At 43.7% G+C, this 18,656-nt stretch overlaps 1 protein-coding gene across 2 annotated transcripts in view; it reads left to right on the top strand.

The window, feature by feature from the left end:
* PARD3B (par-3 family cell polarity regulator beta) overlaps positions 1-18,656 on the top strand; it is a 624,466-nt gene that overhangs the window by 403,738 nt on the left and 202,072 nt on the right. For both annotated transcript variants that reach the window (XM_083626664.1, XM_083626663.1), the window contains one exon: positions 12,499-12,609. In XM_083626664.1, coding sequence (XP_083482790.1) covers positions 12,499-12,609 — 111 coding nt within the window. The remainder of the gene's footprint in view (positions 1-12,498; positions 12,610-18,656) is intronic.

Genomic DNA, 18,656 nt, shown 5'->3' with positions numbered 1-18,656 from the left:
TAATTTATTATTTATACCCCGCCCATCTGGCTGGGCCTACCCAGCCACTCTGGGCGGCTTCCATAGAAACCAAAAATACAGTAAAATATCACACGTTAAAAACTTCCCTGAACAGGGCTGCCTTAAGATGTCTTCTGAATGTCAGGTAGTTGTTTATCGCTTTGACATCTGCTGGAAGGGCGTTCCGCAGGGCGGGCGCCACTACCGAGAAGGCCCTCTGCCTGGTTCCCTGTCGCTTTGCTTCTCGCAATGAGGGAACCGCCAGAAGGCCCTCGGCGCTGGACCTCAGCGTCCGGGCAGAATGATGGGGGTGGAGACGCTCCTTCAGGTATACTGGGCCGAGGCCGTTTAGGGCTTTAAAGGTCAGCACCAACACTTTGAATTGTGCTCGGAAACGTACTGGGAGCCAATGTAGGACTCCACTCTGGATTTGTGCAAGGTTTCCTCCTTAGCCTTTTCTTCTCCCAAAGTTATCCCGCAAGGCAGTGGAGGTTTAGGGTCGGCGTTTTCCTTCTCCTAGATGGGCTACCTGCCCAGGCTGACGAGCCCCATCTGCTTTAAATGCTGATGGAGCCCGACAAAGGTCAGTCCCAACAGAAACAGTAGCAGGTGCGGTTATGGGTTTGGTGGTGCTCCTACACACCTCTTCATTTTTGTTGCATGTAATTTGCAAGCCACTTTAGTTTTACCAAAACACACATCGCATCTACAGATGGCAACATTTAAGTATAAGTTTTGCTGTTGATGTTGCTGCTGTGTCGTCGTTGTCGTCGCCTCCCCCCCCCCCCCATTACTGGGTGACCTTTTGAATTAATGTTCCTTTCTCACAAAATGCTTCAAATACCATTGTGTTCTCAGTTAGCTGCTGTGACATCTACTGATATGGGAGACCTAATTAACCAAAAGAATTCCCAGTTGCTGAATTTAGCTAGCAATCTGCTTAGGACTCTGTCCAGCAGATGTTTTCCCTGCATTAGAAGTCTGGGGACTTTGTAGACCTCCCTGCTCTTTAATCCTCAAAGTAAATATCAACACATTTGAGATGTGGAAACTGGCTCTTCAGCACAGAAATGAAATGTTACCATGGCCACCGCTTTTAGGTCTTGCATGTAAGAAATCCATCGTGGGAGCAACAAAGTAGATTCACAGAACAGCAAGTTCATCTTAAGCCTGCCTCAAAATTAAAAAGGAAACAAAGAAAAGATGATGTCACTGGGATGAGTAATAATCAGCTCTTCTCATCGCCTGGGCAAGTCAGCGTAGATACAGAAATATTGTCTCTGTGTACATTAGTAAGTTGATAATAATAATAATAATAATTTTATGATTTATACCCTGCCCCTCTGGCTGGGTTTCCCCAGCCACTCTGGACGGCTTACAGAATATATAAAACATAATTGACAAATTAGATCGACAAATATTCTTGTATACAATCGCACATTCCAAATTCAAATGATGGATCCAATTTTCATTTGTTACTAACTGCTTTATTAAAATATTTCTAACCTGCTCATATCAACCGATCTCAGGCCAGGATATGGGCAGTAAAACCACAATTCAACATATATAACCATAAAGCAATAATCATGGTATAAAATCAAACAATCAGCCAAAACAATATAGGCACTGAGGAGAAATCAACAAGCATGTTCTTTTAAATTAAAGATGCAGCAACGGCATGACTTGACACGGGGTTGAAACCAGGGTCATTTACAAGTGAGCTTCCAAAGAGAGGCCCTTTTATTATCCGGATACAACAGCGGAAAAAGACCAAGCTAATCCATGCCAGTGGAATCTTTCATCCTATGGGCCTCCTGTCCTTATATCTGCCCTCCATGATCCAACAAAAGCTGGGGTGGGACAAAGGTGGCGGCTGTTTCTCGTCTTAAATAAGCTTATACCTCGAATGCGTAGAATGCTATTGTTGGTGGCATTTCTCAGACTCTGGAGATAATGGAGGAGTGCGCCTTTGAGGGTGAAGTCAAACCGTTGGAGAGTTATGGCACCTGCTGTTACTGTAATAATAATAATAATAATAATAATAATAATAATAATAATAATTAATAATAATAATTTATTATTTGTACCCCACCCATCTGGCTGGGTTTCCCCAGCCACTCTGGGCGGCTTCCACAGAGACCAAAAATACACTAAAATGTCACACATTAAAAACTTCCCTGAACAGTTCTGCCTTAAGATGTCTTCTGAATGTCAGGTAGTTGTTTATTTCCTTGACATCTGATGGGAGGGCGTTCCACAGGGCAGGCGCCACTACCGAGAAGGCCCTCTGCCTGGTTCCCTGTAGCTTTGCTTCTCGCAGTGAGGGAACCGCCAGAAAGCCCTCGGTGCTGGACCTCAGTGTCCGGGCAGAACGATGGGGGTGGAGACGCTCCTTCAGGTATACTGGGCCGAGGCCGTTTAGGGCTTTAAAGGTCAACACCAACACTTTGAATTGTGCTTGGAAACGTACTGGGAGCCAATGTAGGTCTTTCAAGACCTAGAGAGGCCAATATGGGAGAGACATGTTTTGTTGCAGCTGGGGCTGAGGGTAGCTTCCGGTCGTGCTGATGCAGGAGTACAATGGCGATTCTATTCTTGGCCCTCCTCTCATCAGGCATCCCTCCTCTGGTCACTGCTATGGGTGCATGACCTGCCTGCCTGTCTCCAGGCACTGTGATTATCTACAAGGGGTTATTACACAGTGGGCTGAATGTTGCCCGCCTTCATGTCATTTTTGCAGCCATCTTTGTAGCGCAGAGTTGGTCTGCTGACAGGCCTGGTGCCCGAAGCCCGAACCCATAGACCACGTCCTCGGGGATCCTGCCATCTTCCATTCTGTGGACGTGACCAAGCATAATTTGGTGTGTGTGTGTTAGGTGATAAATGTAAGACAGCTTTTCCCCAACCTAGTTCCTTACAGCTGTTTTAGACTACAACACCCCCCAGCCCATGCAGCTCTATAATGTCAAGGCTGATGGGAGTTGTAGTTCAACAATAGCTAGGGGAATTAGATTGGGAAAGACTGGTGGTAAGTTGCTCTTTAAACTGCTGTGGCGCATACCACTGATTCGTATTCCTGTAGCCAGAAGTGGAGCTCCAGTGGGAGCCAGTGTGGTGTAGTGGTTAAGAGTGGTGGACTCGTAATCTGGTGAACCGGGTTCGCGTCTCCGCTCCTCCACCTGCAGCTGCTGGGTGACCTTGGGTCAGTCACACTTCTCTGAAGTCTCTCAGCCTCACTCACCTCACAGATCCAGTTACAGATAGGTAGCCGTGTTGGTCTGCCATAGTCAAAACAAAACAAAAATTTTTCCTTCCAGTAGCACCTTAAAGACCAACTAAGTTAGTTCTTGGTATAAGCTTTCGTGTGCATGCACACTTCTTCAGATACCTGAAGAAGTATCTGAAGAAGTGTGCATGCACACGAAAGCTCATACCAAGAACTAACTTAGTTGGTCTTTAAGGTGCTACTGGAAGGGAAAAAAAAATTTTTGTTTTCACCTCACAGAGTGTTTGTTGTGAGGGAGGAAGGGAAAGGAGATTGTTAGCCGCTTTGAGACTCCTTAAGGGGAGTGAAAGCCGGGATATCAAGTCCAAACTCTTCTTCTTCTTCTTCTCCAGAACTTGGACCACCTCTTGTTCTCGGGGTGTTGTTGTTAAAGCTAGCATCAGAAATTGGTGGGGAGTGTATCTCATGTATCTACATTGTTTTTTCTCAAGTACAGTACACTGCTGGCTTTCCCGTGAGGATGACTCTTCCTTCTTCAGAATTTTTTTTTTTAAAATCCTGGTGGCAAGTCACATAAAAGAAAATCCCTTCCTACTTTCGTATGCGCACCTCGTAGGCACAATGCATTTGGAATATTGCCTTTCCCTTGTAGACAGAATACTAATGGCTTTATAGCTACAGCTGCCTTCGTAGTGCCTTACAAACTTCCGTCTGTGTCACCAAAACACTGTACAGGATGGCATGAGGCCACAGTGTTTGTAACTTGATATTCCTCTCTCTCTCTCTCTTTTAATGCAGTTTTGAAACAGCAATTCTGAAATATTTAACATATTAAATAGGCAGCAGATTTGTTCCTCTTTTCCGAGTCTCTTCTCTGCTCATTGAATTGGCAATTTTGGCTGCAAGGACACTGTTTGCCCCATCAGTTTCCTACACTCCTCCCATACCTGAGGAATAATACTTCTATCTCTGGGTATTTTGAGGTGTGGTGTTCTTTTCAAAGGAATCGCACAAGAAATTCTCTTAAAAAGAATAGCTTTTGTTTCTGTTTATACTTGCTGGGAATTGTGGCCCAGTCACCACCTCTGCCTACTCAACAACTCACATCCCTTTCTAGAGTACCCTCTTCCCATCAGCATCATGTGATACTTCTGGATCCTGAGAGCCTGTGTGGTGTAGTGGTTAAGAGCAGTGGACTCGTAATCTGGTGAACTGTGTTCGATTCCCCGCTCCTCCACATGCAGCTGCTGGGTGACCTTGGGCTAGTCACACTTCTCTGAAGTCTCTCAGCCCCACTCACCTCACAGAGGGTTTGTGGTGGGGGAGGAAGGGAAAGGAGAATGTTATCCGCTTGAGACTCCTTCGGGTAGTGATAAAGCGGGATATCAAATCCAAACTACTCTTCTTCTTCTTCTTCTTCTTCTTCTTCTTCTTCTTCTTCTTCTTCTTCTGGGCCCTATTGGAAGTTAATTATTGGTGTTGCTTACAACTTCATTCATGTCTGCACAGCCATGTGATTGTGTTGATCGTGAAAAGTTATCTGAACGCATTCCCCCAAAGAGCAATTGGGAACAATGGACAGTATATGGCCCCATGGTCAAAATCTATACAGGCAATATAGACCACAGCTGGACTTCAATTCTGCTGCTCTCTTTCGGTTCCAGCCATGTTCATGCACCAGCCTGCCATTCAGAAACCTAATGCTCCTCAGATATTTTAATTTTCCATTTTACAATATTTCAACAACAAAAACTAAATCTAAACAAATTCAGCCTCCATTTTCTTCCCCTCTGCGGTTCCTTATCTTACTGCATAACCAATTCAAACCTATTTACAAATTTAACCTTTTTACTCCCTTTAAGTTATTTCTTACTGCTCGTGTTTATGTCAATCCTGCTAACGTTTTTTAATTCATATATTCAACAAATTTTCCCCATTCTATTAAAAAAGTCTCGTTTTGATCTCTTATTCTTCCGTTAAGTTTTGCCACCTCTTCATATTCTATCAGTTTTAATTGCCAGTCATCTTTCATTGGGACTGTTGCTTCTTTCCATCTTTGGGCAGCAGAAATCTATTGTTGCTCATCAGACTTCTGTATAATGCTGTTGCTCTCAGTTCCCTTTCCTTCTGTCCTTCTAACTTGACCAGTAACAGAACGGCTGCCGGATGAAGAGACCTGTTCACCATGGCCACTAAAGGCAGTCAGTTCCTTCCACTGTTTCAGGGCTGCCTTCCACAGATGATTGACACCTTTCCACACCTGAAGCAACAGAGTGCTGTTGCACCTGAAGGACAGAACTCCATCCTATTGCCTGCAATAGTCAGACCCAGCTTACACTTATGAACTTCAACACTTGAGTGTATTTATGATCTCTGAATCATACCAACTGTAGCAGTGTACCATATTTTTTGAAGGCGTCTTCTGCTTCCAGTAAACCAGGCATGGCCAAACTTGGCCCTCCAGCTGTTTGGGGACTACAGTTCCCATCATCCCTGACCACTGGTCCTGTAAGCTAGGGATGATGGGAGTTGTAGTCCCAAAACAGTTGGAGGGCCAAGTTTGGTCATGCCTGCGGTACACTTAGTAACATGAATCATGGAAAGAGGGAAGGAGACTGGAGATAAGAAGATAATACTATGGGCTGAAGTCATACCTGTTCATACTTGGAGCAGTTCAATTGAAATCAGTGAGATTGAGGTGGTCATAATTACCTCAAGTCCTATTAATGTCATTGGATCAAACCCTTTGAATTCTTGCGAAGTATGAGAAAGGGGGTATGATGCATTTTCAGACGTTTGCCTACTTTTCTGCTCTGGTGTAAAGCTAAATGGGAAATCTTTTTAAGGATATCGTAAAAGACAAAACCAAAAGTTTTAGAGATCCAACCTGGGGCCAAAGATTGCTTATTTAGTAGAGCAGGTGTGCTAAACAACTTCACACAGTTCTGCTGTGAAGCCAAAAAAAGCAGGAAAAAATATTTTTCTTCTAAATTTACTAACCACTTATTAGTTTTTTAATCACATTTGAACTTACCAGTTTCTCGCAACAACAGAAACTGTACCGCCAGGCAGCAATGATTTTCCATATTGTTTGATTGGCGGTTATTGAAATTAAAATTGTCATTTCTAAAAATAAAGCTTTTTTCTTCTATGCAAAAGAACCAGTATCAGATTCGAAGAGACAGCAGAGGTAAATTATGTAGCTGCTGCATTCCTTTTTATTATGTAACTTGTGTTGATATATGTTATTATGTTTGTTTTCCCCCCTATCATAATATAAAAAACCCCCAGCAATAATATATTCTTTTTTAAAAAAAAACTATAAATGCTAAATCAAATACTAGACCCCGGGCCTACTTAGATGAAACTCTAAGGAAATGAATGCAGGTAGAACAAAAGTATGTTATGGAACATAGCCAGGATTTTTCGGGACTGTCTAGAAGCAATGAGGCATTCATTGAATATCTATGCTTTAGTCAAGAAAGCTATCTTCTCAGCTGCTCTTAGATTCAGACCTTTCCAGAATTGGTTTGAAGGCCATTTTACACTATGCATTCGATTATACTTGTAAAGTTGCATGATACAGTTATATTCACATTCACTTTTCTCTGTTTAGGTTTTGACATCTATTAGTTGTCTGAACCTATAAAGCTGTAGATCTACAGTATCTATGTGTAGTTTGTGATCTCCTTGTGTTCATGGAAGGGATGTATTCTGAATATTCTGCCAAAGTGCAAGCTTGATCCTTCAGAGGGGAATGTGTGTAGATCTGAAGAATCTCCCCCAAATCCTCCTCTTCTAATGAGCTCTCAGACAAACAAAAACAGGGAGCATATATTTTCTATGTTTGGTGTTCCACTTCCATCTTGAAAAGGAGGGAGGTAGAAACCAGTGGTATTCCTGCTCTTAAGGAGGGAAGTGTTCTCCACTTCTTCCATTCTCTTTCTGTTTTCTGATCTGGTTTCTCAGCTCTTTCTCTTTTTTATAATTATATTTTATTAATTTTCCATCAAAAAGCATCCAATCACACCACATTACAACTTCTATTAATTTTTCCATTTTTTGACTTCCTTCAGCCTCTCTGCCAATCATCCGAATTATAACTTCTTTAATTACACATTTCCAAATTTTACTATTGCCTTTATGCCTACCCCCCATTTCTATTTTCCCTTTTTACAATATTTCTTATGTTGTTACAGAGCTTCTTTAAATGCCACTAACGTTATTTCATTATCACTTATACATTCCCAATACTCAACTAACTTTCCCCAGTCCTCGATGAACTTTTGATCTCATAGATATCTGATCTTCCCAGTCAGTTTATCAAGTTCTGCATAGTCCATCAGCTTCATTCTCCACTCCTCTCAGCTGTTTCTTTTATCCCATTCCTTGTGCGGAACAAGCACTGCGTTTGGTAGCATATATAGAAAGCAGGGCTTCAGTTTCCCTGAACAAGAAGTCCATATCTGAAGAAAGACCGGTGAAAGGAGTACAGCCACTGAAAACATCTGCATAGACTTTATTTGTTGTTGTTAAGTCGTGTCCGACTCTTCGTGACCCTATGGACCAGAGCACGCCAGGCACTCCTGTCTTCCACTGCCTCCCACAGTTTGGTCAAACTCATGCTGGTAGCTTGGAGAACACTGTCCAACCATCTCGTCCTCTGTCGTTCCCTTCTCCTTGTGCCCTCAATCTTTCCCAGCATCAGGGTCTTTTCCAGGGAGTCTTCTCTTCTCATGAGGTGGCCAAAGTATTGGAGCCACAGCTTCACGATCTGTCCTTCCAGTGAGCACTCAGGGCTGATTTCCTTCAGAATGGAGAGGTTTGATCTCCTTGCAGTCCATGGGACTCTCAAGAGTCTCCTCCAGCACGAGAATTCAAAAGCATCAATTCTTTGGCGATCAGTCTTCTTTATGGTCCAGCTCTCACTTCCATACATTACTACTGGGAAAACCATAGCTTTAACTATACGGACCTTTGTCGGCAAGGTGATGTCTCTGCTTTTTAAGATGCTGTCTAGGTTTTTCATCGCTTTTTTCCCAAGAAACAGGAGTCTTTTAATTTTGTGACTGCTGTCACCATGTGCAGTAATCGTGGAGCCCAAGAACTTTATCGGGGAGAGAATTGTTTTTCCATGTCTGCTAGCAAAGAGAGAAGTAGCACTTAAGACTAACCAGCTATGAAGAACCTGTGGTCTTTCATATGTCATTGGAGTACATCTCTCAGCAGCCTCATGGTCAATGGTTCCTGATCATTAAAAAAACGATGATTTGATTTGGTCAGGTCCCCCAGTTTCTCAGTTGCTGTATAAAAAGCAGCAGGGCCCTCAAAAACATGTTCAAGGACTTAAATGGTGGTACATTTAACAAAAAATCTGCAGCTGGCTAAACATTACAGCAAACAAAAGAAGCAGCCAGTCCCCCAGTTCATATGTATGTACTTACGTGTGTGCATGCACACACAGATACACTCTTAGCATGGGCAACACGAGATATTTTGTTGCCTCAGGTGCAACAGCAAATATACGTACAAATACATATTTTGGCACCCGAGGTTGAATAAAAAACAACAACAGATGTTCATCTCCCTCTCCCTGGCAGTAGAAATGCAACAATAATAAACTGAGCAATGTTCTGCCCTTTCATAATGCTCAGTGATGCACAAGGCAGTGGAGGTGACCAGAGCATAGATTACTGAATCCAGGTTATCCATGATCTGACAGAGTCATAATTGTACCCATAGTCAAAGTATGTAGAAGGCTTTCCACATCACCTGGGCTGATGCAGGAAGACTTCCAAAGGGCCCACTCTTTCAGACCCCATCTGTAGCAGACTGCATTTGCACATAATGGTGTCTGTCTTCTCCAGGCATAGGCAAACTCAGCCCTCCAGATGTTTTGAGACTACAATTCCCATCATCCCTGACCACTGGTCCTGTTAGCTAGGGATGGTGGGAGTTGTAGTCCCAAAACATCTGGAGGGCCGAGTTTGCCTATGCCTGATCTTGTCTATATACTATAAACATTTTTTCTTTATGGCAAGACTTTTTCAGTCTGCAGTGAACACTTGAGGGACACTCTGTGGTACTGTGTTGCCTTTTAGGGGCTATTTTTTTTTTTTTTTTGGTGTGCTATAGTCTCACTGCTTGAATTCATTAGTAACTTGAGTTCTATCAGATTGCCGTGAAACCCAAGATCTCAGTGTTGGTCACTGGAGGAATGCCAATATTGAAGAGAAAAATATAGTTCAGCCAACATGCTTGAGGCCATGGAGAGCCTACTTAATGAATAAAAGAACGTTCTCTAGACAGATGGGAAACGGGATTTTTAAAATCACCTGAAGATTATGTCGATAAATATGAAATGTGCTTATTGGATACATTTTGGGGCATGTAGTTTTATGTAAAGTTATCTACAAGGGTTCAGTAGGCAGAAGGTAGCATTTAGACTGAGGGAGATGTTGTCTCACATCTATTGCATCTCGATTCTAATTCCTAGTTCTATGGAAATAAAAGATAAATGCTTTCTGTTAAATAGATGGCATTAGGAATGAATGGCAAACGAAATATGAAATATTCAGCATGTATTGAGCTACACAAATAATTAATTCCTAAAATGTCTTATTTCATCAATGGCATTAGTTTTCCTTGCTGAACTAAATTGGTGCTATATGTTTCCAATGTTGTGATTCTTGCTTTAAGTAAAAAATTAATAAATTGTAACTTGGCAGTCTGCAGAGGAGGGCACCCCAATGTCCTCTGGTCAGAGATATATTGGTAAAAAAATCCTTATTCATTTGTATTTTCCATATCATTTGCATTCCCTCATTTAAAATCCTGTATTGCATGGTCAAATTTTCAAAGAAACAGTCCTACATGCAAATTTGAGTCAGAAAAAACAGCATAATGCATATAACTAAATAAGAAGATAAAACATTCCAACTGCAGGCATTAGTCTTGGTTATAAAAGTTGCAGTTCTAATCCATAATGCTTAGTGGGTTTTCAGCATAGGATACACACACACACACACACACACACACACACACACACACATGTGCACAATTGAAAACTATTATTTGCAGGACCTTTTATGTCACTACCATATGCAAGTTACTTGTTCGTAATGAAAAAGAGTATTGAGTTTTTGCAAAGTGGTTTTCCTAAAGTAGATTATTTTTGTTGTTCATCCAACGTAGTATCATTTAGTTTGATGCTGTCTATGCATAACCTTTATTTTAGAGGTAAAGAGAATGCAGCTTAGGCTGTGCATGATGTGTAGGAGCTTTTATTGATGAGACCAAGATATGGTTTGGTGGTTCCCTATGTTAGCTTGGAGCCTGCCAAAGGATTACTTACACACAAGCTGTCCCTGGGGAAAGAAGACCCTTCAGCTCCTTCGAAATTTATGCTAATAATAGTTTAGCACTGAAAACTCCATTCATTTAACATCTTGAGAAATCTCTAGCATGCATTACTCATGTGTCTTGGAAAAATTAAGCTCCAAGTGTATGGAAAATTAGTTAATTCATACTCTGAGGAATGTTTAGTTACATATCAGCTTTATTTTAGGAGTTGTGCTCCGATCCCCAAAACCCATCCCTCATGGAAATAAAGACACAGTGGAGATAGAATTTAGTTTAAATGTTAATGGGCAAATTTAGGCCACAACTTTATTGAATACACAGATGTGACTGGTATTGACTTAGGCATTGGTACCAAAACTATATCTGGCTCCTGCCCCACCCTGCAGGAACCCTGTAAGGGTAAACAACCAGCAGGAGGATCTCCGTCAGTGTATATTGACTGGTGCTCACCCCTGGGGTTCCCGGGGGTCCTGGCATGGCCCTAGCCCCTCTCCGGGCTTCAGACGAGATCCAGACCCCCAGATTCCTTTAACGGAATACCCTGTTCATTGGAGGGGCAGGTGATGGCCGCGCCTCCCCTCCCCACATTCCCCTAAACCAATGCCTAACCGCCAAACCTTACAAAGTTGTGACGATTGCTAAGAGGTAGGCAAAAACCAAGTGGCCACAGCCAATCTGCCACATTGGGAAAAATTCCTACCCAGCCCCCATTCCAAAACAGGCGAACAACCGAAGTCCAAAGCAAGGCCAAACATGACCTAATTAACGGGTGGGTGAGCAGGTGTTCGGCAGCGCAAAGCAAAAGGAGGTCCCTACGTCGCGCTGCCTAATAGTTGCTCATTGAGGTCCCCCAGGGCCACCCCAATAACTCACACTTCATACATCAATTTTTGTTTAAGGTTTTTGGCATGAATTTGGCCACAACTTTATTTAAATACACACACGTGAATGGTTGCTTAGGCATTGGTTACGGCTATCTGTCCTTGCCCCAGGGACAGAACTGACTTCCGGATTCCAGCGGAAGCCAGTCAGGGAGAACCATATTGAGGGAAAATGAAGCTGGACATCAGTCCCTCATCTCTCACCCTCATGCCCCCTGGGGCTTGCACGGCCCAAGTCCGATGCCAGGGACTAGGACGAAAGGGATGGCAAGCCCCTGGATTCCTTTAACGGAATTCCCTTTCAGCACCACCATTGGAGGGGTAGGCACTTACCCCTCCACCAACCAATTTTAACCAATGCCTAACCGCCAACCTTACAAGTTGTGACGATTTGCTACGCAGTAGGCAAAAACCAAATGGCACCAGCCAATCAGCCAAATGGACAAAATTCCTACCAGGCCCCTGCCCCAAGGCAGACGACCCCATGACAGGCATAGCAAGGTCAGAGGACAACGAACCCGCCCCCCCTTTTCAGGGAGGGTGGGCGGGTGATCCGGTGCACGCAGCCCAAGAGAAGGCCCCAGGCTGTGAGCCCTGTATTTAAGACCTCTGACCCCTCCCATACTTTAGCAACATAAGATTCTCCCCAGCAACACTCCTTGCCCAATCACAGCATGTGGCCAATTTGCCCAACAACAGTGGGGTGGCCTTTTTGGCCCCCAACGCAACACATGCTCTCTATTATGGAGAACACGCTATACCCCCAACCCCCAACCTTTGCCACGATGCCAGTTGGCTAAAGGCCAGTGGCATAACTGTGGCACCACCGGCTTGGAGCGGTGCAAGCCCCACCCACAAGCCGGTTTGGGGAAGAGTTTCAGGGGCCGAGCACAACATGGACCCTCTGTTAGGAGGATCCAGCTTGTAGCAGAAGCAGAAGCACATTATACTGTACTTGTTTAAATCACGTGGGTTTTGGTTTATGCCCACTGTTTCTAAGCCTCCTTTAATCTCACCTTTCCTGATTAGGTTTGGCAAGAAAAAAGAGGAGAAAGGTGCCAAAGGTGATCAGAAGGGAAACTCCAAGCATGGCACCCTCAGAGAAGAGGACCTGGAAAAGATGAAGGAGGAGCGGGAAAGGTGAGTCTGAGCGACAGGTATATTTTGTGGTTCAAGGACCCGATCCCCGCTTTGTGGAATGAAGACACACAGACACAGAGTATAAGGTTAATGGGCAGGAAAAGGCCACAACTTTATTGATTACAGCAAGTGAGAAGGTATTGGCTTAGGCACTTGACCACGACAGATTGACTCCACCCACTCGGAGAGGGGTGAGCCCAAAGGGGGTTTATTCACCAGAAGGTGGAGCCTGTTGATGCTAATACAACTATAAGCTCTCCCCTGATGTCACCGAGGGTCGTGCCATGCCCCCCCCCGCCACACAAGCATCGGACAGGATCCACAACCGCCGGATTCCTTTAATGGAATACCCAAATTTGAAGGGGTAGGCGATGGCCACACCTAGCCCTTCCACACACCATCAACACATTCCAATGCCTAACCTAACCGCCAATACCAAGAAAGTTGTGACAATTGCTACGAGGTAGGCGAAAAAACCACAAGGCCTAATGCCAGATGGAAAAATTCCTACCAGGCCCCCTGGGCAACCTGGGCGACCAACCTAAGGTCCATAGCAAGGTCAAGAGAAAACTAAGCCCTAAACTCTAAGGGAGTGGAGGGTGGGTGACTCGCAACGAGAAGGCGGAAATGAGGCGGAATGGCTGGCGCAGCAGTAACTTAAACTGCAAAGCACGCCTCCTCAAGCCGCCCGGGTGGGCGCTTACCTGTGGGCGTGGTGCGCCAGCCAGGTGAGTGGGGCAGTGGGCATAACGCCCCCTGCATGTCACAGAAATCGTGTCCCACCCACAACTCCTCCCCTCTTGGAAGAGGAGAGGCTTTGTCCTGTGTTCACTGAAGATGGGCAAGAAGTCAGAGCAGATACAGCTTCCATGGCACCCCAGTCATCCTGCAACCAGTGTGTCAGTCATTCCTCTCTTGCAGACAGCCATGTTGTTTAGCTCTCCTCAGTCTTTTGCCAGACTCTTGAACCGCAGCAAGCCTCACTTTGCTTCGCTACACACTGGTTTTGTTTGTTTTTTATAATATTTTCCATTTTATAATATTTAAACACATCCTCGTCCACTTAACTTATTTTGCTCTTACGACTCCCCTCCCTCCCGCCTCTTGGTTTTTAGAGTTAAACTTGATATCATAGCATGTAAGCATTCTCCAACTTAACGTTTCACTCATTCAAAATGTCACAATTTTTGAATCAATATAGAAAGGTAAGAACAATTATCATTGCAAGTCTTCTCACAACCCTGCTAGTGTTGTTAATTGCTCACAATGGTCCTTCAAATATTGTATAAATTTCCTCCAGTCTTTTTGGAATACTTGATCGTGCCGGTCGTTTTCCTGTCAGCTTCTCCAGTTCCGCAAAGTCCATTATCTTCATCTGCCACTCTCCTTTCGTTGGTATTTCTTGTTGTTTCCATTTTTAATAATAATAATAATAATAATTTATTTATACCCTGCCCATCTGGCTGGGTTTTGCCAGCCACTCTAGGCTGAAAGGATTCTTGCTGCAGTTGTTGCATACATAAATAATTTTTTTCTCCCTTTGGTATCTCTTCCCCCACTGTACCCAATGACAAAACAAAAAAGTTTTTTTCCTTCCAGTAGCACCTTAAAGACCAACTAAGTTAGTTCTTGGTATGAGCTTTCGTGTGCATGCACACTTCTTCAGATACACTGAAACAGAAGTTGCCAGATCCTTCTATATAGTGAGAAGGTGGGGAGGGGTATTACTCAGAAGGGTGGTGGGAATGGGTGATTGGCAGATAGCTGTGATGAGCCTGTTGACGACTCTTAACGACTGCAATAGGTCTTACAGGAAAAAGCAAGGGGTGAGAAGGTGAAAAATGGCTTTGTCATGTATAATGAGATAAGAATCCAATGTCTTTGTTCAGACCAGGTCTCTCCATGGTTTTAAGTTTGGTAATGAGTTGCAATTCAGCAGCTTCTCTTTCCAGTCTATTTCTGAAATTTCTATTCCAGTCTATTTCTGAAATAGACTGTTTCTATTTCCTATGCCTGCTCTAGAGTCTGTCCTGTCACAGCTGTACCTAGGATTTCCTTGAGCCAGCCCAAAGTGAGTTCTCCCCCCAGCCTTTTGCACTGGCCTGCTTAGCTTCTGTCTCTGAAAGATAATTAGTCTAAACTAATGGGTGGAGATAAAGGGTGGGTTTGTGGATGTAATTAAAGACCCCCACCCCCATCTCTTCCTTCATAATTCAAGCTGTATCTGTTTCTGCACTGAAAGAGGTGTGGGGGGGGAGACAGATCCCAAGTACAGGTAAACCCTCCTCAGGTGTTCCTTGTCACACAATTGCATTCATGCAAGCAGGTGGAATGACCCTGCCTACTTTGTCACATCACTTTTTATGTGTTGTGAAGGTAACATTTGCAGCAGGGAGCCAGCTGTAAACATTTAGGCTCCATGTGTGATTTAGAGCCCTGATCTCCCAGGGAGCAAGAAAAGGTAAGTTTGTAGTGCATGGCTTACGCACCTCATTTAGCTTGGTGGGTCACAACTTCTGACCCTAAGGCTAATGGTTATTGTTTGTTTGTTTGTTTGTTTGTTTGTTTGTTGGGGCATTTATAAACTGCCAACTCATAAGAAAAACAATGAAAATCCTTTAAATGTCATAAAATACAAGACCACATCACCCAGCAATGAACAAAATTAATTCTGTTAATTAGTTCTGGTTGCTCAGTGCAGCAAATTGTTTCATTATAGTTTTGTTTATAACATGATTTTCTACATAAAAATATGATCAAAGCTTTCTAGAACGATGAAATCTAACAATATCTGACAATCACAAAATCAGCAGCCATGCCAAACAAACTGAGAAGCGAAACACTACCTCCCCAGTTTCTGTTATGGCACAACTGACAGTCTGTCTAGTAGAAATGGAACTTTATCCTGAATATACATAAGTGGTTTTTACAAATTAATTAGTATTTGGCCAAGGTTTGCACCGGTGGTACTGAAATTTCTGTAACATATGCCTAGTACTGCTAGCCTGGGTTCTCCTTTATTTTCAACTTCTAACTCCCCATTTGGATGCTGGCAATTTGAGAGGTATGTGTCCTTCATTTACAGGAGCCAATGTCTTTTATTAGGATCCTGGCAAGCTAAGAAGTATGCGTCCCATCTGTTAAAGGGCCAGTGTCATTTGCAAAATCGTTGGCAGACTTGAAGGAATGATCCCGTCTGTTTCTAGGGCTAATGTTCCAATTGGACGTGGAATAATTGTTGTTAACATTTCTTTTAGTGATAAATTCTCCTCTGAAATAGAATGTATTCCCTGGAGTGACAGTTAATTGGTAAGAACCTATTAAAAACAGTCAGTTCAATGCCTTTATAATTCTGGTTTATCTTCTCTAATAATTATTCACCTTTCTGACCTGGAAATGTTTGAGACTGAAATGGAGAACAGCAGGTGTGCTTAGAAGCTGATGAACCTAGATGATATTTTTAACTCACATATTTGATTCTTATCCCACAATTAACGAGAGCTGAAATATCACCTTTTTTTTCCACTGGGCAATTTCATATCCTTTTAATTCTGTTGTAAGGGGGGACGATGCTTATCCAGTGAATTCCCAAAGGATGACTTGAGATAAGCAGGCTATTTCTGTTTTCTCTGTCATATCTACATAACCTCACTTTCAAGCTCACATCGCTTGGAGCAGTGGTAGCTAGCAACTGCGTCACAAGTCCATTGCAGCGTGTAGGAATGCTTCGTACTAGCAGATGCATGCAGTTCCACAGTTTTCCCCCGTCTAATCTGATGAGCCAAGCTACTTGAGAAATACCGTATTTCTCGCTCTATAACACGCACCAGACCATAACACGCACATAGTTTTTAGAGGAGGAAAACAAGAAAAGAAAAAAATCTAAACGAAATAGTGGATATATGATTTTTGTGGTTCATGCTGTGGCCACAGACATGTGATCTGACAGTGAGTTTGGAGTAGCCCAAGGCAAAAATCCTGAGGATCCATGTGGATCAATGCTTTGTAACCACGGAGGAGGGAAGGAAGGGGAACCATGGATCCTCTGCTCACGACTGCAGCAGATCCCCCCGCCACCCGCAGGCATTCGCTCCATAACATGCACAGACATTTCCCCTTACTTTCTAGGAGGAAAAAAGTGAGTGTTATGGTGCAAAAAATACGGTAACTGTCTTCAAACCCATGGTGTCTGCGACCACCTATACTACTGGTTGGGCACTCAGTGATTATTTTATGCTGACTGTATTTTTGGATGGATGGATGGATAAGATGAGTGATAGCTTGTTTGCATGGGACGCGGGTGGCGCTGTGGGTTAAACCACAGAGCCTAGGACTTGCCGATCAGAAGGTCGGCGGTTCGAATCCCCGGGACGGGGTGAGCTCCCGTTGCTTGGTCCCTGCTCATGCCAACCTAGCAGTTTGAAAGCACGTCAAACTGCAAGTAGATAAATAAGTACCGCTCCGGTGGGAAGATAAACGGCGTTTCCGTGCGCTGCTCTGGTTCGCCAGAAGCAGCTTAGTCCTGCTGGCCACATGACCCGGAAGCTGTACGCCGGCTCCCTCGGCCAGTAAAGCAAGATGAGCGGCGCAACCCCAGAGTCGGTCACAATGGGACCTAATGGTCAGGGGTCCCTTTACCCTTTACCTAGCTTGCTTGCAGATACAAATCGCCTGTGTGATGCTTCAGTCATCAAATGACAAACACGCATGTACAGTGTGAACTTGTCCCTAGGGAGGACAAGTCTGAAGTAACTCAGGAGCCTAGTTTGGGCTGGTAAAAATAATTTATTGCTCAGCCCTTGGAAAGGTAGCAGATGATATTAACAACAAGAAGAAGGGAAAGCTTCCTTCCTTGTGACATATTACTCGGAGGGGTGGAATTGCAGGAGAGTTTGAAAGATAAGCTCCAAGTTATCCAGTTGAGTGGAACTTTAGTGCTTTATGTTGTTATTGACTGCTCACCTAATGATAGCTTACATAGACAGTAAAGATGAGTTTTATAACCCTGTCCCCAGATTCACTAATCCCATAATGTATAATGTAATTCAGGCCTAAGATTTTAATGCACATATTGGCAACGGCGACTGCACTGAGAGTCGGTGCCATAGATCTTGCTGCCACTATGACTTCACTAGCTGCATACTTTGTCTTGCCTTCCAAATGGACGAAAGCTTCAGGAAAGATTTACTAGAATGTAGACTCTGCACATTCCTTACTAGGAGAGAAATTAATTTATCGTAAAACATAACAATTGGCGGGCCCGGGGCTGAAAGGAGTATTGTATGTGGTGTGCGAAAGCCACCAGGTACAAACAGCTTGGCCTTGTAGGAGATTTTAATTGCTCTCCTAATTCGGTATCTGGACCATAAAGAAAGCTGATCACCGAAGAATTGATGCTTTTGAATTATGGTGCTGGAGGAGACTCTTGAGAGTCCCATGGGCTGCAAGAAGATCAGACCTATCCATTCTGAAGGAAATCAGCCCTGAGTGCTCACTGGAAGGACAGATCCTGAAGCTGAGGCTCCAATACTTTGGCCACCTCATGAGAAGAGAAGACTCCCTGGAAAAAACCCTGATGTTGGGAAAGATGTTGAGGGCACAAGGAGAAGGGGACGACAGAGAGCGAGATGGTTGGATAGTGTTATTGAAGCTACCAGCATGAGTTTGACCAAACTGCGGGAGGCAGTGAAAGACAGAAGTGCCTGGTGTGCTCTGGTCCATGGGGTCATGAAGAGTCGGACACGACCAAATGACTAAACAACAACAACAACAAATTTGGTATCATTGGTAAAAGTTCGTTAGCCTCCTACTGCTCACTTTCCATGCCTGATAACATGACAGATTTTGTTGGTGTTGGTGGTGAAGGGAAACAGGGAGAGAATTAGTCTGAGGCCAAGCACTCTGGCCTAACTCTGTGCTGCTTTTCAGAAGAAAGATTCTGATACACCACCTTCTTTCCACCCAATACTGAGGCCTCCGTTAACCAAGGACTGGTGGAACAGGCCAATGTAGGGTTTTGTTTTTGCAGGTGTCACAGGTTTACATAT

The sequence above is a fragment of the Podarcis filfolensis genome (genome assembly GCF_964270895.1).
Source record: "Podarcis filfolensis genome assembly, chromosome: 1".
NCBI classification, from domain to species: domain Eukaryota; kingdom Metazoa; phylum Chordata; class Lepidosauria; order Squamata; family Lacertidae; genus Podarcis; species Podarcis filfolensis.
This window is presented reverse-complemented; position numbering and strand designations above follow the sequence as displayed.